This window comes from Lepus europaeus, chromosome 3 (assembly GCF_033115175.1).
Source record: "Lepus europaeus isolate LE1 chromosome 3, mLepTim1.pri, whole genome shotgun sequence".
Taxonomy (NCBI): domain Eukaryota; kingdom Metazoa; phylum Chordata; class Mammalia; order Lagomorpha; family Leporidae; genus Lepus; species Lepus europaeus.
The window spans coordinates 122,572,227-122,594,329 of NC_084829.1; the positions used below are offsets into that span (position 1 = coordinate 122,572,227).

Here is a 22,103-nt window from a genome sequence, read left to right on the forward strand (position 1 = left end):
CACATGATCTTAACTTCTTCTAACATATGTAGCAAATACAGGGAAAAAAGGAATGCTTATAAGAAACTTAAAAGGAACTATTAGTTATTTAAACATAAAATTAGACTAAGAGGACTAATGAAAAAGCTGATAGTTAATGTTTAACCCGGAATTCTTTTAAAAATTCCATACAAACGTTTCTTAATCATTTAATCATTATGACAGCTATGTCATCAGCATTTCACAGATAGAGAAATTGACACAAAAAAAGATTAACCACTTTGGCCAAAGTCTCAGAGCCAGAAGATAATACATTTGGTATCTAACCTGGATTGGATAACTCAAAACCTTTATAATAGTGGAGGAAAATGATAGTGACACCCTCCATTGTCAAAATCATACACTGCTCTAATTTTACTTATTCAATAAGTATGAATGAGTGTTTGCCATGGGTCATGAAAATGCTCTTTAACAATCATGATGAGACCTTTTATTTACAACAAATATTAATTTGTAATTCCTTGCAGTGAGTCTATCTATATATATCTTCTCATTTAAGGCATTGGTGAACAGAATTGTATATGCTTACAAAGAATCCTTAGATTGCTGACTGCTGGAGTATTCTGATCATTTCCTATCATTTTTTGTGTAGATCTGCACCCTTCACTGGGCATCCATTCATCTGAAATATGAGTAAGCTGAGATCTTGGGTTTTATTCACCTCCATTTTTATATTTATCCGTCCTTATAGGTCAGAAAGGCTTATCTTTTAGAAATTTAGGCTTCAAATGAAATTTACTGTGCAAGATCATTTTGACTTATAAAAGCTTTCATTAGAAACCATCATTCTGATATGGAATCTTCATTCTTTAAACTAAGTTGCACTAGAGCACAATGCTGAGTATCCACAACCATCCTAGTGTAATGAACTCATTCTGTCTGCCCAACAGAGGCCACTTATAAGAACATCAATTTAGTGAATGGCATTTAGCAATCCAAAAATAGATAAACTTAGGTGTAATTTTCCTCTGAACCATTTAATATTTCACTGTATTACTATGTGAATTTAATACAAGGTCACAAGCGCATACATTGGTCTGATCATATTCATAAAATAAATTTTCACCCCTTTTGCATGGGGAAAAAAAGTTTAATTTAGTTCAAAGGTAAAGTAAGCCTTAATTATGTCAAAGCTTATAATTTAAAGCCATAAGGGACTCAATGCCAAATTATGAATTAAAGGCTTAGCTTCATGAAACTGCTACATTCTTCCCTAATGAAAAACAGCAAGCAAAATAAACAGAAGGACAGAGTAGAAATAAAAGTTAACCTCATATGATGACCTGAAGTCATTTAATGAGGATAACAGCAAAAAGTATCTAATTAAAAAAAAAAAAAAAGAAAGACACAAAAGAAAGAAAGAACTGGAACTGATTAATTCTAAGACAATTTAAAAATGATTTAGTTAGCAGGTTTACATAGAATTGTTGTGGAAATTTATATATATATATATATATATATAATATATGTGTAATATGTAATTCAAGGATATTTTTCCTCAAATTACGTATTTTTGGTTCTCTATATTCCGTTTGATAGGTTCTCATAAATTATCTATGTCTAAACTCCCAGAGGTTTTCCTTGGATATCTACACTCCTAAAACATTTTAGAACACTATGAATTCCTTGAAAAAGAGAAATAAATTGATAATAGGATGTGATCTAGTTTCCATCATCACAAAATTTTATATCTGGGGGCCATTGCTCTGGCATAGTAGGCTAAGCCTCCACCTGTGGCGCCAGCATCCCATATGGGTGCCAGTTCATGTCTTGTCTGCTCCTTTTCTGATCCAGAGGTCTGCTCTGTCCTGGGAAAGCAGTAGAAGATGGCCCAAGTGCTTGGGCCCCTGCACCCGCATGGGAGACCATGAAGAAGCTCCTGGTTCCTGGTTTTGAATCAGCCTCAATTCCAGCCATTGCAGCCATTTGGGGAGCGAACCAACAGATAGAAGACCTTTCTTTCTGTCTCTCCCTCTCTCTTTCTGTAACTCTACCTCTCAAATAAATAAATAAATCTTTTTTAAAAAATATCTCTACCTAAAATGATTTAGCGTAATTAATTTTGTAGAGTCCGATATTTGTCAAATTATTTATAAACACCACAGAATATTATTATCTGAAGATAGCATATTGTTTGTTCAATTACTATAGTTTAAATTTATCGCTCTTCCTCATATATAACTATAAAACTTATGTGGAATGTGACATACAGGAGAAAGTACTTATTTGATTTTATGAAGATTTATAAAACCATATTTATTTTCATTGAGCTATTAGACATTATTCTAATTTAAATACAAATGAAAAAAAATTTTGTTTATATTAACAAAGGAAAATTGTGGGAAAAATATATAATCTCTCATGCTCAGTTCAGTGCTAGACACCCTAAAGCTCCATTTCTCTCTGTCTCTGTCTCTGTCTCTCTCTCTCTCTCTCTCTCCCTCTCTAGAAAATTATTCACTTTTCCAAAATGCATTTGCTCTATTCAAGAAATATATTCAGGTTACTAATCTCCAGCTCAGGCTTTGAGAAATTTATTTTATACTTCAGCCAAATTCACTGTTTTAATTATGGAAGACGTGCTTGTTTAATGAACAGACTCTACAGCCCACTGCTCAAAGCCTTCAACAGGGAGATTCTAATAGAGCTAAGGCGAAAATGCAAATGTCGCCATCTGCATCACCACATCCACTCCAACAGCATTGCTCTTAAATTAATAGTACAATCTGCAAGATAAAAAAGCAGAGACTCCAAACATGTGGAAACAGTTGTGTTTCTGTTTAACCTTCAACAGAAAGAAGCACACAGCCAGGTCAGCTGTGTCCAATTTCCCTGACCAAAGGAGTTAAGAATCAAAAAAGGAAAGGGAACAGTAAGAAGACATTAGCTCCCTAAGTACAAATATAAATAGGTTTCCATTGAGTGAACCTCAATGTTCTGATTGTGTAAGAATTGGTGGACAAATCTGGAGTAAACTCAGACACATAATATGTGCAGAGTGTTTAAACAATGTGGCATTTTAATACAAATTCACATGCTGGCGAAATTCAAAGTTAATTAAAACTTCCATTACTAAAAATTTTGCAATCTGCAACAATGTTATTTTCTATAGCTAATTGTGAATTAGCTAGTTTTCCATGTAACCAATGGTGAAGATATTTAATTTTATCTCAGGGAAGTTCTTTCATTTTTCTTTCTGTATCCCCCAAATATGATTAGGAAATTTTTTTCTTTCCCTGGTTTATTCAAAATCAGGTATAGCTGGACATTAGGAAACCTGTGTCCTTTTGAATGTCTTTGCTTCCTATAATTTCTTTAAAGTTTTATGACTACATGGGTCACCCTCAGAAAAGTGATGCTGTAAGATGAGCAGGACAATGCTGACGATTATTAATGTGCTTCTGCTGCAAGACTGCAGTTACTGGATTCAGTTCAATTGAAAGGGAGATTAATCATCATGTTGTCACTGTCCATCTACCCCATGAGGCTATGCAAGAGAGCTGTTGGGCTAGTCATTCTGCAGTCAGATAATATGACTCTGCATTTCCACACTGAAGATTGCAAAAACACTGTACCCTATGGGAAATACATATTAAAAGAAAATTTAACTCTGACATATATGCATCTTATTAAAATGAGTAAAGCCATTTTTCTCACTAAATCAAAAAATAGTAAGTAAAAACTTATAAATAATTTGAAGATGGTCAAATATTTTTGACCATGGTCAAACCACAGCTCTAAAGTTATGTTGAGTCCAATCATTAAATACTATTTATTTATTCATATAAGAAGTCAGCTGAGGGGAAATGTATTTCTTTCAACAATATCAAAAATTTTTAAACAAAAAACTCTAAAAAATTTTTCTTCCTCCCACACCAACATACATCAATTATGTCTTTTAAATATTAATAATAAACTTAAAAATAAGACATTTACCTTTAGTTTGTATTTTCCTCTCAGGCTTTTCCTGTTTTTCAATCTTTTCTTTGTGTATGTCTAGGGAAAAATATAATTTATGATTTAACATCTCTGAAACATATGATATTTAAACCATAGCTATGATATAAACTTTGAGATTGCATCACAAAATCTAAAGGATTGTATGAAAAATTGTATTGATTTTTAAAAGGAAAGAGTCTTCGTAATATATTGTTACATATAGCATTATTTACTGAAATCAGATAAAAATGAGAGTAATCTGAAAATCAAAGTTATTGAAAAGCTTAAAAATGTATATTGACAGAGATGTTGTCACCAATTTCAGTACTAAAACTGATCACAAACTGTAATTATGTTTTATTTCAATTACTCTCAATACAAATTAAGAATCGTTCATAAGAATGTCATTTCGATTTAGTAAGATTTACTTTAATGTATTAAGTTAAGAATTTGTGAAATGAACTGTAACAACCATCTACTAGGAAATATTTCTCAAGAGTATTGACTGTAAGCTATGTTTATAATCAGCATTTGGCATTGCATTTAACCAATAATTACTACAAGTAGATATGACACATTTTGTTGAATAAGTTATTTGTACATTTTTTCCTAAATATCAGGTTTTAAGAAACACGCTCAATTTGCTACTAGCTTCAGCATACATACATTGCCAAGCCTTAGAAAATGAAGTCAATTTTGAATTTGCAGTTAATTTGGAAAGAAAATTTGAGGTTAGAGTTTATAAATATGATTACTACCTCTGAAAAGTGACTTAATCTTAAATATCATAGCTTCGCTTAGAGAAAATGCTAATGAAGTTTACTTATTTATTTATCACAACTTTATTCCACAGATGGTCTAAGATGCTGCTAATTACTATACACATTTTCAATTCTTCACTTGTAAATTTGCATTTGCATTTTTGCGATTTTTCTAGAAGTCTACTAAATCAAGATCAACCATAAGAAAACCCCAAACATCTTCAGAAATACAGCTATTGACTGGATTTTCATTCACCCACTGAAAAAAACACACATGTCACTGTGAAGACTTCTCTCCTTCATTTGCTCCTTAAATCAGTGGTTGTGCTATTTAGAGGTTCATTCTTATATTTTTGTCACATCCCTGACTTTGCATATGGTCACAGAGATATGAAGGAGGTCAGGTGCATGTTCGCCTCACTGATAAAATCACTCAGGTACAAGAAAAGCTCTCCAGAGAGCACAGGAAACTTCCATCTCCCTGCCTCTTTCACCGTTTTGTGTATCTCTGCCCTTAACACCTCCAAATTCTACTGCACAGCAGTTTCCCACCTTAGTACTATGGACACTTTAGATTGCGTGAATCAGTATTTGGGGAAAGGATACAGGATATTCTATGCAGTTGAGGAGTTTTAGCAGCATTATTGACCTCTACATATTAAGGTGTCAGTAACCCCCATGTCCACCCTCTGTCATGACAATGAAAAATGACTTTGAATATTGCCAAATGTCCCTTGTAAGGCAAAATGAATTCCTGTTGAGAACCACAGCTCTAAAGATACACAATAACTAGCCTAATCACTGTTCGTCACTACCTAGGCCTCTATTGTCCAATACAATACCGCTAGGCATGTGTGCGTATTAGCAAATGATATGTGGTCATTTTTTTATTAAAATGTGCTGTATGTATAAAGGGCACATTAGCTAACGATGATTTAGTATAAAAAATGTATCTCAATAATTATATTTTGAAATAATATTACTGTGGGATTTTTAAGTGTGATGGTTTTATTGAAGTCAGATTGGCTGCATTGTTATTTCAAGTTATTCGTATGAACACTAGTCTTTGGAGTTAATTAGAGCTATTTGACCAATGCAATTAAAATCCACAATCAATTGATTTTAAAGAGAAATAGTGCCAGCGCTGTGGCGCTGCGGGTTAAAGCCCTGGCCTGAAATGCCAGAATCCAAAATGGGCACTGGTTCTAGTCTCACAGCTACTCTTCCAATCCAGCTCTCTGCTATAGCCTGGCATAGCAGTGGAAGATGGCCCATGTGCTTGGGCCCTTGCACCCATGTGGGAGACCTAGAAGAAGCTCCTGGATCCTGGCTTAGGATCTGCGCAGCTCCAGTCATTGCAGTCATCTGGGGAGTGAACCAGCAGATAGAAGACCCCTCTCTCTGTCTCCACCTCTTTCTGTAACTCTGTCATTCAAATAAATAAAATAAACCTTTTTAAAAAAAGAAGAAGAAATATAATTCTGGATACTCTGAGCTGGCTTGTCTGACTGCATAGGAAATCTTCAAAAACAGACTTGAATTTTCCCAGGCAAAAGGAAAAAATTCTGCCTGTGGATGACAGTTTTGGTCCATGCCCATGGGCTGAGACTTGCCTATGATCTTCCCATCCTGACTGTTGTCCTATGGGTTCAAGCTTATTTAGCCAGTCTCCAAAGTAACATAAGTCAATTGTTCTTAATACATTTTAAACATATAAATGTGTCTGCATAATATCCTATTGGTTCTGCTTCTCTGTTTGATTCCTGATTGATAATACATTGTGTTAAGACATTTTATTAAAATTAATTTCATATTTTTCCTTTTACTTGTCTTTATGTGGCTAAGAGAAAAATGTTAAATTATATATGCAGCTCACATTACACTACTTGATGATTCGGGTCTAGTCCCAAGCAGAGCAAATTAGTTTTTCAAAAACCTTAGGTCATCCACAGGGTTAAATCTTTTTAAATAAACTGAAAAAACTAATTTGAAGTTCTCCCCTGCCAATACTGTTCTGCTTTCACCCTCATACCCAAAAGAACAAAAGCTGTAGAGGGGACTGGTACATTTTATAACTCAGGCCCATAAAATAAAATGTTAAATATTTACAGTGGTTTTTGGATATGCTAAGGGCATCACTTTAAAGAGATAACCTCTTACTCTAAGTAGGGATTACTTTGAATACAGAGATGGGATGCAATATTCAAAATTAAACTATTATATGGAATACTGCATTCACTGAGATATGAGAATTCCTTAAAATTGTCATTTAGAGTAATGTTTTTCCTTTAGAGGTGTGTGTATGTATGTGAGTGTGTGTGTGTGTGTGTATCAGGCAGACACCTGCCAGAAAAATGAAAAAAAAAAAAAAAAAAGATTCTCTCAGGAGTCTATGCTACAAACCATCTTGTATAGATAAGCCTAATATAGATCTGGGGAAATGGAAATATATACTACTCAGTGGTGACTATTGGACTACACAATCCACAGTGGCCCACAGATGGAAGTTTACACATCAGAGAACAGATGGAAAAAGCAAGAGCAGACTCCCCTTAGCTCTCCTTATCCTTGGCTCATGAAGCCTGACCCATCAAAGGTACTGAATGCTGGACAGTGATCAGAAATGAAATGAGCAAGGGTCCATCCAGGAGAGAAAATAATGAAGAAAACACATCCCAAACAGACTGGTATTAAGAAAATCATTCAGGAAAATGGAAAAGATGGGGCAAACATGTTAATGTCTTTAACCCAAATGTACAAAAGAGGAGAAACTCTGAAAGGGAAGAGAAATACTTGAATGTTGAGTACACTTCATAATATGTTCTACTTAGACAAAAATGAAAATAAAGAAAAGTAAAAGAGAATTAATCTGAAAAAAGTAACAATACATTTCAAAGTATTAACTTTTTACTCTGTGACTAAGGGTAGACCTAGCCTAGTTCTGCAACTCAGGCCAGTCTCGAGAATTCCATCCAATTTTTTCATTTACCTGATTCTTTAGCCTTATACAAGCTATGGCAGCCACAGTATTCAGGGAGGACTCACTTCTTCTTGGAAGTGGAAGCCACACATTTGTTAAAAGATACACACAGTAAGAGCTACACAGAATGGAGTGAACAGAAGAATGACTTACTGAAACTTTTATTTTATATTTCTCCCTGCAAGTGAATTTTAGCTGCAAGGTTGCTTTAAGTCTTTTATATTTCTTTTTTTTTAAACTTTTATTTAATGAATATAAATTTCCAGTGTACAGTTCATGGATTACAATGGCTTCCCCCTCCCATAACTTCCCTCCAACCCACAACCCTCCCCTCTCCCCTTCCATTCACATCAAGATTCACTTTCAATTCTCTTTATATACAGAAGATCAATTTAGTATATATTAAGTAAAGATTTCAACAGTTTGCACCCACATAGAAACACAAAGTGAAACATACTGTTTGAGTACTAGTTAGAGCATTAAATCAAAATGTACAGCACATTAAGGACAGAGATCCCACATGAGGAGCAAGTGCACAGTGGCTCCTGTTGTTGACCCAACAAATTGACACTCTAGTTTATGGCGCCAGTAACCACCCTAGGCTGTCGTCATGAGTTGCCAAGGCTATGGAAGCCTTCCAAGTTCTCCAACTCTGATCATATTTAGACAAGGTCATAAAAGACAGAGTGAGGATAGTAACCAATGATCCTAAGAGTGGCATTAACCAGGTTTGAACAATTATACAGCATTAAGTGGGGAAGAGGACCATCAGTAAACACAGGTTGGGAGTAGAGCCATTGGTGGTAGAGTAGAGGTTATGCTTACGAAAGAATGAGGCCCAAGTGCGCTAGACAGGGTCTAGAACAAAGGACAGAGTCATTATTAGAGGAGCTAAGAAAGGTGCTGTCTAAGCTACAATTAAGTTTTCTGATTGAGAGGCAAATAGAACCTGACAGAAGGGGCTTGATAATAATCTGTTGGGCTTTAGGCCTTGTAAGTTAAGAGGCCCAGACCTATCTATCTCTTCACATGGGGTATATCCTAAGGGAGGTGTGTAATCGGTTAGCGTGCGGTACTTTTAAGTCTTTTATATTTCCATAGGGACAAGTGTATACTACCACAGATAATCTAGTAAAGGCTTACACATGCCTACATTACTTTGTTCATAGAAGGCAGAAGAAATTCACTTCTGAGCATTCAAATTTAAGAAAAAATTAAATATCACTGCATATTTTCTTGCAACATCACATTTTCTTTGGGATTTGATTGTTACTGGTGACACTGTCTGTGGATATTAGAGGTCAGAAGAATCCAGTGAAGCCCCTGCACAGTGTTCCAACTCTGTCTCCTTACACTTCAGCCAGGAAAGATGACCACTCAGACTTTTGTCTAATTGAGTAACAACATAATATGCGTTTATACTTTAGAAAGTTGGTTTTCTCATAAGTAGATGATACTTGATTATTATTTTTACTTGCTCTTTCCAACCAAGAACAATTTGTATACACTGAGAAAGCAAATACACAAGATTTAAGTCTAGTTTGAGTTCTGGGCTTCTGGATTCAGCCTGGCCCAGTCTTGGGTATTGTAGGCATATGGGAAGTGAACCAGTTAATGAAACATCTCTGTCTCCCTGTCAAAAATAGATTACGTGAATATATCAATCATATATTCAAGTCATTAAGGGTAGAGATTTATTGCTATGGTTTTCAATGAATGTCAAATAAAAAAGTCTCCTGTATCCTATTAATGCTACCTTCTAATTTTGAAATAATTTCCATAGAGCAGTGAATGCCTCCACATTGTGTAACATGACAATAATGACTAACAGCATAGCATTAAAAATGGTGCCACTTTTTAAGGTCCAGTTCATTAAACCTGAAGCAAACCTGTATATAAGGAACAAAGAAGAAGATCAAGGCAGTAATTTTTTTGCAACCAGATATGTGTTTTTCTGTTAGGCAAAATTCCAATGTCTCTGAAAAGGTGTTAAACTTAGCATCAGATGCTAAGTGGCTTAGATGACACAGAGGTCAAAGTATCTACCCATTTTGAGAATTGAAGAAGGAAAGATGGAGAAAGAGTGATAACTATTTCAGTGTGTTAGGAGGTAATGAAGGAGATCCTTTTAGTTTATTAATTCATTGGGAGCCTTCCATCATAAGAATGAATCAGCCCTTTGCTAATGTTTACTGTGTCCACAGCAGTATCAATGCACAGAAGAATTTAAAAGGAGAATTTACTTCCCCAGGTTGTGGAAGGTATGTTTGTCACTTCTTTTACTACTCTTGATTTCATGCAGCTCCTCTGCCTTTTGTGAGGAGGTATGAGTGAAGATGAAAAATGAAGAGTAGATGTCTGTTCTTAAGTTTGTGTTGTTACTCGTCTCACTCTAAAAAGGAAAAGTTGAAGTTCCCAGAAATCTTTGTTATGCCAGATTTTAATGCAACTTTATTTCATTTAATGAACTCAGATAATTTGAACTCTGGCTTTTATACTTTATTATTCAATTGAGATGACAATAAAATATACCCTAGTTGATCATACTGTTTTTTTTTAAAGTACAATGTCAAACAATGTGAGAGTTGTGAATTGCTGGGAAACAGAGAAGATACAATGATTTATTATGACGCTGAGAATAAATAAAATTAGTCATATTTTTAGATTATTCATTATTTTAGGATATTAATGATACTTAATGATTATTTAAATAGTTCTTATGATGTAATAAATCTTGAATATTCTCATATAATTAATATATTATACACTTTGATAAGAAAATGTAGACACAGATAAGCTATTAAAAGATCTATATAACATATTTTCATCTCTGACACGCACTAAAATTCAGCTTAGTGTTGCAGATAATTAATACTGAAATCAATCTGCTTAATTCAACTCTGATTCTTGTACTCACTTGCTGTGAGAATTTCATTTTCTCATCCACAAAATTAGGTTAATAATAGTAATTACCATATAAACTTACTAAAATAGGTTAAAATATAAAGGATGTAGGGCAGCACTATGGGCCAAGTAAGCTTCAAGTGAATATTGACTATTGTCTTTTATTTTTATTACCCATCTCTTTTTTCACTGTGCATTATTTCACCTTAAGCTTCCAATATCAAAATGATAATTGGCATGTACAAATCACTTAAAAAATACAAAGTGCATGAAAAGCACACTTAGAAATAACCCTAAGTTACCAAATCTTGCAGCTTAAAGAAGGTTGTGATGAGTCATTTCTTATCTGTTGCTTATGACAATTTAATATAAGTTCTAAAATGACCAAGATTTTAAAATGTTGAGAAAGTAAAATGCTGCATTTCTAAATATTTTTTTTACTTTCTATGGGAAGTGCTGGAAAAAGTTTCAGAATTTTTATGGAAATAAAATAATGTATCTGAAAATTATTTATAAACTACAACATTCATTCAAAAGTTTTTTCATATGGCACAGCTTTTTTCATATATTTTTCTGGGACAATGAAAAGTTAGATAATAGTCATAAAGTATGTTTTTTTTTTTTTTGTTTGTGACAGGCAGAGTTAGATAGTGAGAGAGAGAGACAGAAAGTTTTTCCTACCGTTAGTTCACCCCCCCAATGGCCATCACGTCCAGCGCTGTGCCGATCCAAAGCCAGGAGCCAGGTGCTTCTCCTGGTCTCCCATGTGGGTGCAGGGCCCAAGCACTTGGGCCATCCTCCACTGCCTTCCGGGGCCATAGCACAGAGCTGGACTGGAAGAGGAGCACCGGGACTAGTACCCGGCCCCCCAACCGGGACTAGAACTCGGGGTGATGGCGCCTCAGGTGGAGGATTAGCCAAGTGAGCCATGGCACCAGCCATAAAGTATGTTTTAAATATATTTTTGTTTCTAAACTTAGTTAGATGCTTATACAAGAAAAAAAGTAAATCATGAATATTGGTAATGAAATATCACATTCACTTCAACAGAAAAACATTTTGACAAAACAAAAAAGGAATATATTACTAAGCCTACATAAAGAAAGGCCTCACAATTTCTATTCCTTTTGTTCTACCAGTTTAGTACTGTTATATTTTTCTAGCACCTCCTATTAATGACCAGGGTATTTGAGTGATAAGCTTTAATTTCTTTTATTTAACAACACTCGTAAATATTTATGATATTGTCTATGTAGAAATTAGGAAATTCAGGCATTTGGTTAGTATATGTGTGCTGGATATTTGAGTGGACAGAAAAGAGAGAATTCCAGAAAATGGAGAATTTTCTGGTTTTCAGTTTACCACATCACATAGGAACTTACAATTGCCCAAGAGATGATATCTCTAACACTAGCACTCATTTCACAGTCTTGATTCTTCTTGTTCCTCTTTAGCTTTATTCTGTCAAAAAAAATTACCAGAGCTATGGCCTATGGCCGATGGTGATGCCAATGGTAATCATGGAGCTAACTGATTTTTCCAGGAGTCTCTTGGCTCAATTTTCATTTGCAATTTGTGAACAGAGGTTTTCTATGGGTACTAAAAGTAAGAACAATGATCATAGCGAAAACCAGTAGGACCAAAAAGTGAAAATAAGTTCCTTATTTTGTACTGTGGGTTTTCTAAGTTCTTTTTAATCACATTACATATGCTTTATTTATGAGATTTTTTATCAATTCAATAATGAAGCTTATTATTGACTAGATAGTTGATAATTTTTCTAAGATTTACATGGCCATGGCCACTTTAAAGTATATGATTGTCTCTGTCAATATGACCACACTCTTAATAAATTCCAAATGTTATCAATTCTAGATTTTAAATGACAGACTCAATAATTTAAAAGGATAATATCTGTTACCAAGGCAACCATCTTGATTCAGGATGAAAACCCATTTTATTAAATTATTATAAGAGTTATGGATTTCAAAGAATGTCTTTTATCATTATGTTTTCTCTAGATATTTCACAAGAACCAGATAATACAAAATTTAAATTATTCATTTGAACACAGAATGTCTATTGATAAGATCCTGCCAATTGTTATTAGAACATAAAAGATTAATTATGGTAATTGGGCAAATCTAGTTATTTACTGGCTAATTAAATAAGACTAAGGGAAAATATTTTACTGAATTTTTAATCTTTAAGGTCAATAAGATAAATTGTGTGTAGTTATTTAACTTTTTTAATACTTTTCTATTGTATTAAATCAAAATTTTGGGGTCTGGCACTGTGGTGCATAGAAGTTAAGCGTCTGCCTGAGTGCCAGCATCAAGTGTGAGCCCCAGTCCAAGTCCTGGCTGATCCAATTCTGATCTAGCTCTCTGCTGATGTGCCTAAGCAGGCAGCAGAGGATGGTTTGAGTGCTTGGGCCCCTACATGCATGTGGGAGACCCAGAAGAGGCTCCTGACTCCTGGCCTTGGCTTGGCCCAACCCTGGCAGTTAATCTTTTTAAAAAATTATAAAAAAAAAAAAACATTTTTGGGGAAATTCACTGCTCATTAACGAAGAGTGTACAGAAACGAGGTTTCCCCTGGGGGTTAAGATGCCTGTTAAGAGGCTTACATCCCAGATTGAAGTACCTGGATTTGATTCCTAAATCCAGCTCCTGATTTCAGTTCCCTGTTGATATGGACCATGGGAAGCATCTGCATAGCTCAAGTAATTGAGTTTCTGCCATCCACATGGGAGACCTGGATGGCATTCCCTGAGTCCAGCTTGAGGCTGTCCCAGTCTCAGCCATTGTGAACATTTGGGGAGTGAATCAGCAGATGGCAGCTCCCTCTATCTGCCTTTCTCTGTGATCTATCTCTTAAGTAAACAATTTTTTTTAATTTTTAATTTTTTTAAAAAACCTGAGTGAACATTTTAATGGGTGAATTGTATAGTACAAGAAAGGAATATATATAATGAGATACCTTTTGCTTCTTGTCAAACAATCTATCTTTGTAATTAAGTGGAGACCCTCCAGATATAGTGATAGACAGATATTGATGACAATATCCTTTTGGAATATCATAGTCCATACATTGTAAACATATTTTGAACTTTTATTTTGTTATGTTAATTCCTTAGTAAGATACATAAAAGTTTTTCAGGAAAAATAATCATCTTGACATTGCATATAAATGACCCCTAGAATAATTTCAAGGAAGTATAAAAAGACAATATCTATCTAATTTCATTTTTTTCTGTATAATCTAAACCTCAACCTAATGCATTTCCTCTCTTTGAGTTTTACTTTACCATCTATAAAATGAAATAGTATTTCCCACATGTACATAAACAAGAGGTGGAAATGATACAAATAATACCTTTTATAAGGTAATCGCTGGAGGAGCTTACAGAGTTAGGTGAGGTTTTGACTTTTTGCTTCATATTTGATGCTATACTAGACAAGAATAATGTGGCAGTACATCAGAGTCATGTGGGAAGATTTTAAAACATTCTTCCGAGCTATAGCCCAGAAGCAATCAAGTAGTCTCTCATGATGAGGAAATTTTTACAGATCTACAATTCAGATACACTATCAGGCATAGTAGCAACTGCTGTCTAGATCAATGCTTCACAAATTTTAATGCACAAATCTGTCACCTAGGGATCTCCTTAAAAATGCAGATTCTGATTCATTAGGCTTAGATGGAGCTAGATTCTACATTTCTAAATAGCTCAAGATGATGCTAGAGCTGTTGGTCCACGGGCCACACTTTGAGTTGCAAACGTCTATTCCAGATACAACTCTGGATAAATTATTAATGCATGACATCAAAATTAAATCAAGGGTTCATAAAATATTGCTGGGAAAGTAATGCCCATTAGGAAATCAAGCATCCATGTGTTACAGATGTGGAAACTGAGAACTGGTGGGGTTAAGTGATAGAACCACAGCAGATTCATAGCACAAGGCAATCAACACAAATACCTCTTCATTGTGTTCTGTGAAGCATATCTCAGTTACGCTGAAAATTTTTAAAAGTTTGGATGACAAGTGAGTATGCTAGTAATAGTCCATGGCAAAGTAACAGAGCTAATAGCTTAGTTTATATTTAATCATTCATGGTTTTGTTTTTTTATTAGTAAATTTGTACACAGCACTTACCATGTGCAAACAGAATCTGCAGTGATTCACTTATCCTTAACTGCTCTCCTTCTTGGCCTCACAATGCATAAAATATCCTATTTTTATAATTATTCGTTTGGATTATAGTGGCTCTCACCAAGTTGTGAGTTAAGGATACATTGTAGAGTTTTTTTAAAGTCCAGCTATTTAAGGCTTGACCCCTGAACTTGCTTCTGATTTACTAAATCTGAGGTAGGAGGTAAATTTGGGTTCTAAATTAAAACCAAAAATTGGACATTGTAAACATTGTGGCTTTCCAAAGTTAAAATCTGTTATTGTAACACTATCCCTCTTGTAGTTTCAAGAGCCAGTCTTTTTCAATCTCAGTAATTAGTTTAGGTAATGTCACCTACTCTGCTTCCAAAGGTGGGCCCATCACTAGGCCTATACAAAATGCACGATACAATTCTTCTCCCAGCTGATTTGTTCCAAAGTGGTATGCTAGTCAACAACCCTAGACTAGAGTCACTCTAGGCTCAATGTCTAGATCGAAGACTATACACTACAATGCTTTTACAGAAACATTTGGGAGAGAGCACAGACTTCAGTCCTGAGTCACTAAGGTAAAATAATTCTGCCATCAAGTTTCTGGTGACTGCAATTTCCCCTAGTAAGATAAGCCTACTGAGAATAAAAGAAAGACAGGGCCAAAAATTGATGATCTTTTGTGTAACATTACACAAAATTTGTCTCAAACCATCCCTGTGGTCAGATCTTCTATCTTACTCTTTGCAACAAATTAGGTGTATTTTCCATTAAACCAATTTAAATTATATTTTTGTCTTTCAGAAGCAAGGCAATTTTCATGAAATTACCACTTCAATATGACAGAGTTGAGAACCACAGGTAAGTTTTCTGTTCTGGTGCTGTTTTTAATTTTTTTCTACAGACTCTTTCTAAATGAAAATACACACTCTAAGTCATATTAATTCAACTAGCAGGTTAGTTCTTATTATCTTGAAACAGGGAACACAGTGACTCCTGTTGCTGATTTAACAATTTGACACTCCTGTTCATGGCGTCAGTAATCTCCCTAGGCTCTAGTCATGAGTTGCCAGGGCTATGGAAGCCTTTAGAGTTCGCTGACTTTGATCTTATTCCGATAGGGTCATAGTCAAAGTGGAGGTTCTCTCCTCCCTTCGGAGAAGGGTACCTCCTTCTTTGATGGCCCCATTCTTTCCACTGGGATCTCACTCACAGAGATCATTCATTTAGGTCTTTTTTTTTTTTTTTCCATGATATCTTGGCTTTCCATGCCTGCTATACTCTCATGGGCTCTTCAGCCAGATCTGAATGCCTTGAGGGCTGATTCTGAGGCCAGAGTGTTGTTTAGGACATCTGCCATCCTATGAGTCTGCTGTGTATCCCACTTCCCATGTTGGATCTTTCTCTCCCTTTTTGATTCTATCAGTTAGTATTAGCAGATACTTGTCTTGTTTGTGTGATCTCTTTGAGTGTCAAATTGTTAAATCAGCAACAGGAGTCACTGTGTACTTACACCCCATGTGGGATCTGTCCCTAATGTGGCGTCTAAAGCCAAGTGATGCTATGACTGGTACTGAAACGGTATTTTTATACTTTGCGTTTCTGTGTGGGCGCAGACTGATGAGGTCTTTGCTAATTATATACTGAAGTGATCTTCTGTATATAAAGAGAATTGGAAATGAAAAAAAAAAAAAAACAACCTGGTGTTAAAATGGAAATGGCATAGAAAATTAATTAATTTGAAAAAAAAAATATGTAGGATCTCTGTCTTTAATGTGCTGTACATTGCTATTTAATGCTATAATTAGTAATCCAATGGTAGTTTTTTCACTTGATGTTGCTATATGGGCAAAAAGTTGAAATCTTTACCTAATATATACTAAACTGATCTTCTGTATACAAAGAGAATTGAAAATGAATCTTTACATGAATGGAAGGGGAAAGGGAGCGGGAAAGGGGAGGGTAGCAGGCGGGAGGGAAGTTATGGGAGGGGGGAAGCCATTGTAACCCATAAGCTATACTTTGGAAATTTATATTCATTAAATAAAAGTTTAATTAAAAAAAAAAAAAAAAGAAACAGGGAACATATAAAAACTGTAGAGATAAGAGTCAGGAATATATTAGACCTAACAACTCTCTGGACATATGCGTCTCAATTACTTAATCAATCTTACACATAGGTATAAATATAACAACACAGAGAGAATTTTTGGTTCAATAAGAACTATACCAAATAGTTGGCTCTCAGGTGTTTTGTCTCAGAGGCTCTTTTAATTATTCTTAATGTTGCATCAAAATCTAATCCATTGCTTTCTTTGGCCACTTTCATCAGGTTCCGGTTTTACTCATGAGTATTTGTGTCATTCTAGTTCCAATTTGCTTGCCTTGAAAAAAATGAGCTCTTAGCAACACAAAATGCTAAAGTTGCCTGAGGCAGTGGGCCCGGAGCTCACCATGATTCCAATGACCTGCAGAAGTGGCCCACAGGATCATTTAACAGATCTCCCTGTCCTCATCTTTCGCAGTGCAAACCAGCACACCCACTGTGAATCTGCTGGGGAACTCGTTCAGCCGTTCAGCCGTCGCCGCAGATCTCTCAAGTAGAAGGCGGTTAAATTCCTGGAACAGTCTGGGGGCCCTGTGCAGCAATGCCGTGTGGAACTGAGCTTTGATCTAGACTTATTTCGAGGAAGATCCAAGATAAATGTATCTACTTGACAATGTTACTAGAGTCTACCTAATAACCAGTAGTCTGTGGCTGTGAGTTTTAAGAAGTTTGGTCACCCTCCTTTTTTCATACACCATATTTTTCAGACACTTAATGTTCAGCCTGGTGTAAACTGGTGAAGCTGCCAGCAAAGATGGATGCAAGGACAGCTCTGGCACACAAACACTTCCATCTATCTTACTCCCCATGACGACACAACCTTCTGAATGGCCTAATCCTGAAGTCTTGAATATTTATGATGCTGAAATGTCCTGGCTCTTCCTCATTCACTCTGACTGCAAAGAGCCTCTGTGGATTTCAATAACATAAGAAAAACACACAATAAAAGAACTAAGTTTAAACTTACTAGGACAGCCTTTCCATCAGGCATAGCTTTAGGTCAATTCAAAAACGCGACCATAGGAAAAATGTAATTTGTTTTGCTCTAAGTACTGGAGTTTCTTCCTCTGTCGTTGATGTGTAGCTGCTGTAATCTCCTGGAGCATCAGCCTTTATATCTGGGTTCTGCTTGCCCACAGAAGAGTTGCTTATTTACAGGAGCAAATAGTTGGGAAGTAGGGACATTAAACAAAATATAGAGGGTCTTAAGCTGCTTTCCTCAGAGGGAAAAGAGAGATCTATAACCCATAAATCTACCATGACCCTATAAATTCCAGCCAGTTTGTCCTGTCCAAAAAACTGAGTGTACATCTCTCTGAATGACTACAATTATTCTTTCTTAACTTTAAAATAGGATGTCAGAAAAAGACATTATAAAATACAATTTCTTGTTAGGAGAGCATTATTATCTTCTAAAATTACATATTCTAAAGAATATAAATGTTGCAATGATTATTCTCATATACAGACTTAGAGAAGGAAATTAAAGTAAGGATACATTGTAGAAAAGGAGATAAGTACTTGAATGATGTTGTGCTTAAAAGTATTAGTAAAAAAAAAAAAGATGAAAAACTGTATCCCTGAAAGGAATTATGCTCTCGGGGCCAGTGTTGTGGCATTAGCAGGTTAAGCCACTGTCTGTAGTGCCAGCATCCCATATTGGCACTGGTTCTTGTCCCTGCTGTCCCAGTTCTGATCCAACTCCCTGCTAATGGCCTGAGAAAGCAGGGGGGAGATGGCCCAACTGATTGGACCCCTGAACCCACAAGGGAGACTCAGAGGAAGTTCCTGACTCCTGGTTTCAGATCAACCCATCTCTGGCTGTTGCAGCCATTAAAGAAGGAACCAGAGGATGGGAGAACTCTCTGTCTCCCCCCCCACACACACACTCCACTCCCATAACTCTCCTTTCAATAACATAAAAAAGAAGTCATTAAGAAATAAAATAAAAAAGAATCATACTCTCTATGAATGCTTAAATTCAGACAAATCACTGTAACTTAAAAATTAAATAGAAATATGAAAAGAAGATATTAGGTTTTCAAAAAGCCAATACTATATTCTTAAATGCTTAATTTATTTTTATTTATTTGAAAAACAGTGTGAATGAAAGAATATCTTTCATGTTCCATCTGCTGGTTCACTCCACAAATGCCTGCAACTATAGCAGCTGGACCAACCCAGAACCAGGAGCCTGGAAATCCATCTGGGTGTTCCATGTGATTGGCAGGGCCCAAGTACTTTAGCCATCAGAGAAGAAACCCCGTCTCAGCCACTCCAGTATGGGATATGGGTGCCCCAAGTGTTGGCTGAACCTCAGCACCACAATGACAGCAATATTTTATTCCAATTTTATATATGCATATATATAAGTACTAAAATATCTATGCTCATTGGACTTTTAAAGATTTATTTATTTCATTTATTTGTTTGAAAACCAGAGTTGCAAAGAGAGGAAAAGAGAGAGATAGAGAGAGAAAGAGAAGGGGTTGGGGGAGGAGAGATGGCTGCAATAGCTGAGACTGAACCAGGATGAAGTCAGAGCTTGGAACTCTATCTGGGTCTCCCAAGTGGATGGCAGGAGCCCAGCAATGTTGGTCATCTTCCACTGCTTCCAGGTATATTAGCTGGGATCTGGGTTAGGAGTGGAGCAGCCAGGACTGGAACCAGTGCTAGTATGGGATGCTGGAGTTCCAGGCAGGGATCAAAAAGCTGGCCCTGGATATATATTTTTAACTTTGCTTTACCATTGCTAATTTCTCATCAACCCTTCAGCATGACCTATTCTGTGCATTTTATCAACTAGATTGATGTTTTATTTACTTGCAATTCTTTCTGCTATTGAATTCCAGGCTACATGAGGTTTGATATTAGAATAACACCTAAAAGCTTTATTATAGCCACTTACTATTTAATTTTATAAAGTTTCATCATCAACCTTTGGGAATATTGTAAGCCAAGACATACATGCTGCTATTTTCTACCTAACACGTTATTTGGTATATGAAAAACATTTGAGAAATAATTACAAATATCAATATAGATCTGTTGCTTGTGTTTAATCACAGAGGGGATAAAACATGTGGGTACTCTTTCTAGTGTGTATCTAAGGATACACACTGGACTAGGGTAGAATCTTGGGGCTCTGTTTTTGTTCTCAGAAACCTAGCATTTTCCAGGAAGCAAAATGTTCATTCTCTATTACACTCAGTTCATTAATTTTTCTTTTTATGTTCCTAGGAAAATTTTGGAAAACTAGACATCCTCTCTCATATGTTGCAGGCGATACCTAGAATTTTTCTTCATAGGTTGAAAAGTTGCAAATGATATGTACATTATTAATGTCATTAAAATAAAATTACTATACCAATTAAAATGGATAGACTCCAAATACTATAAAAAAAATTGAGTTTATGGGGCCAGCACCGTGGCACAGTAGGTTAATCCTCCGCCTGTGGCGCTGGCATCCCCTATGGGCACCGATTCTAGTCCCGGCTGCTCTTCTTCCAATCCAGCTCTCTGCTGTGGCCTAGGAAAGCAGTGGAAGATGGCCCAAGTGCTTGGGCCCCTGCAACCACATGGGAGACTGGGAAGAAGCTTCTGGCTCCTGGCTTCAGATCAGCATAGCTCCAGCTGTTGTGGCCATTTGGGGAGTGAACCAATGGAAAGAAGACCTTTCGTTCTATCTCTTCCTCTCACTGTCTATAATTCTACCTCTTAAATAAATAAATAAAATATTTTAAAAAAAACTTTTGAGAGTCTTATATATTTAAAATATATATAGGGACCAGCGTGGTAGCGCACTAGGTTAATCCTCCACCTGCGGCATCGTCATACGATATGGGCACCAGGTTCTAGTCCCAATTGCTCTTCTTCCAGTCCAGCTCTTTGCTGTGGCCCAGGAAGGCAGTGGAGGATGGGCCAAGTGCTTGGGCCCCTGTGCCTGCATGGGAGACCAGGAGGAAGCACCTGACTCCTGGCTTCAGGTCGGCGTAGCTCCGGCCGTAGCGGCCATTTGGGGAGTGAACCAGCAGAGGGAGGACTTTTCTCTCTGCCTCTCTCTCTCACTGTCTGTAACTCTACCTATCAAATAAATAAATAAAATATATATCAACATGCTATTTTAAGCACCTAGAAGTCTTTTTAAAATTAATTAATTAAGGAATACAAATTTCCTAAGTACAACTTTAGGAAAATAGTTATTCTTCCCACCATACCCCCCGCCCACCCACATTCCCACCTCCTCCTCCTCCCTCCCAGTCCCATTCTATATTAAGATTCATTTTGAATTAACTTTGTATACAGAAAAACAACTCTATACTAAGTAAAGATTTCAACAATTTGCACGTACAAGCACACACACAAAAAAGAACTGTTTGAGAACTAGTTTTATAAATATAACTCTCATAACACATCGCATTGAGTACAGAGGTCTTGCATAGGGAGTTAGTGCACAGTGACTCCTGTTGTTAATTTAACAATTAACACCTTATGTATGATGTCAGTGACCACCTGAGGCTCTTAACATGAGCTGCCTATACTATGGAAGTCTTCTGAATACAAACTCCGTCAGTATTTAGACAAGGCCAAATAAGCAAAGTGGAAATTCTCTCCTCCCTTTAGAGAAAAGTACATCCTTTGAAGGCCACTTCTTTCCACTGGGGTCTCACTCACAGAGATCCTTCATGTAGCACATTTTTGCCACAGTGTCTTCATTTTCCATGTCTGAAATGCTCTCAAGGGCTTTTTAGCCAGACTAGGAAGACTTAAGGGCTGATTCTCAGATCAGAGTGTTAATTAAAGCAATTGTCATTCTGTGAATCTGCTGTGTGGACTGCTTCCCATTTTGGAACATTCTCTTCTTTTTAATTCTATCCATTATTATTAGCAGACACTTGATCCTATTTATATGATCACTTTAACAATTAATCCTATCTATATGATCACTTTAACACTTAATATGCTCACTTTAACACTTAAGATTGCATTTTTACCCCTGAGCTTAATGATATTTGGAGTTCCATGACAAGTTTTTAAACTGTACCTTTAGACGTAAGTCCATAGGAATGTATACAGAACTATACAGATTTAGTTACAAACTTCCTCCTCCCTCTATTTTTCCCACTCTTATTTTTAAAATTAGATCCATTCTCAATTGACTTTTTACTCATATGATTAGCTCTATGTTAAGTAAAGAGTTCAAC

The 22,103-nt window shown here is 36.0% G+C and overlaps 1 protein-coding gene across 3 annotated transcripts in view; it reads right to left on the reverse strand.

Annotated features, from left to right (window-relative positions):
* The window catches only part of TRDN (triadin), a 147,116-nt gene that overhangs the window by 31,836 nt on the left and 93,177 nt on the right, over window positions 1-22,103 (reverse strand). For all 3 annotated transcript variants that reach the window (XM_062186708.1, XM_062186709.1, XM_062186710.1), the window contains exon 5: window positions 3,976-4,035. In XM_062186708.1, the coding sequence (XP_062042692.1) occupies window positions 3,976-4,035 (60 nt within the window). The remainder of the gene's footprint in view (window positions 1-3,975; window positions 4,036-22,103) is intronic.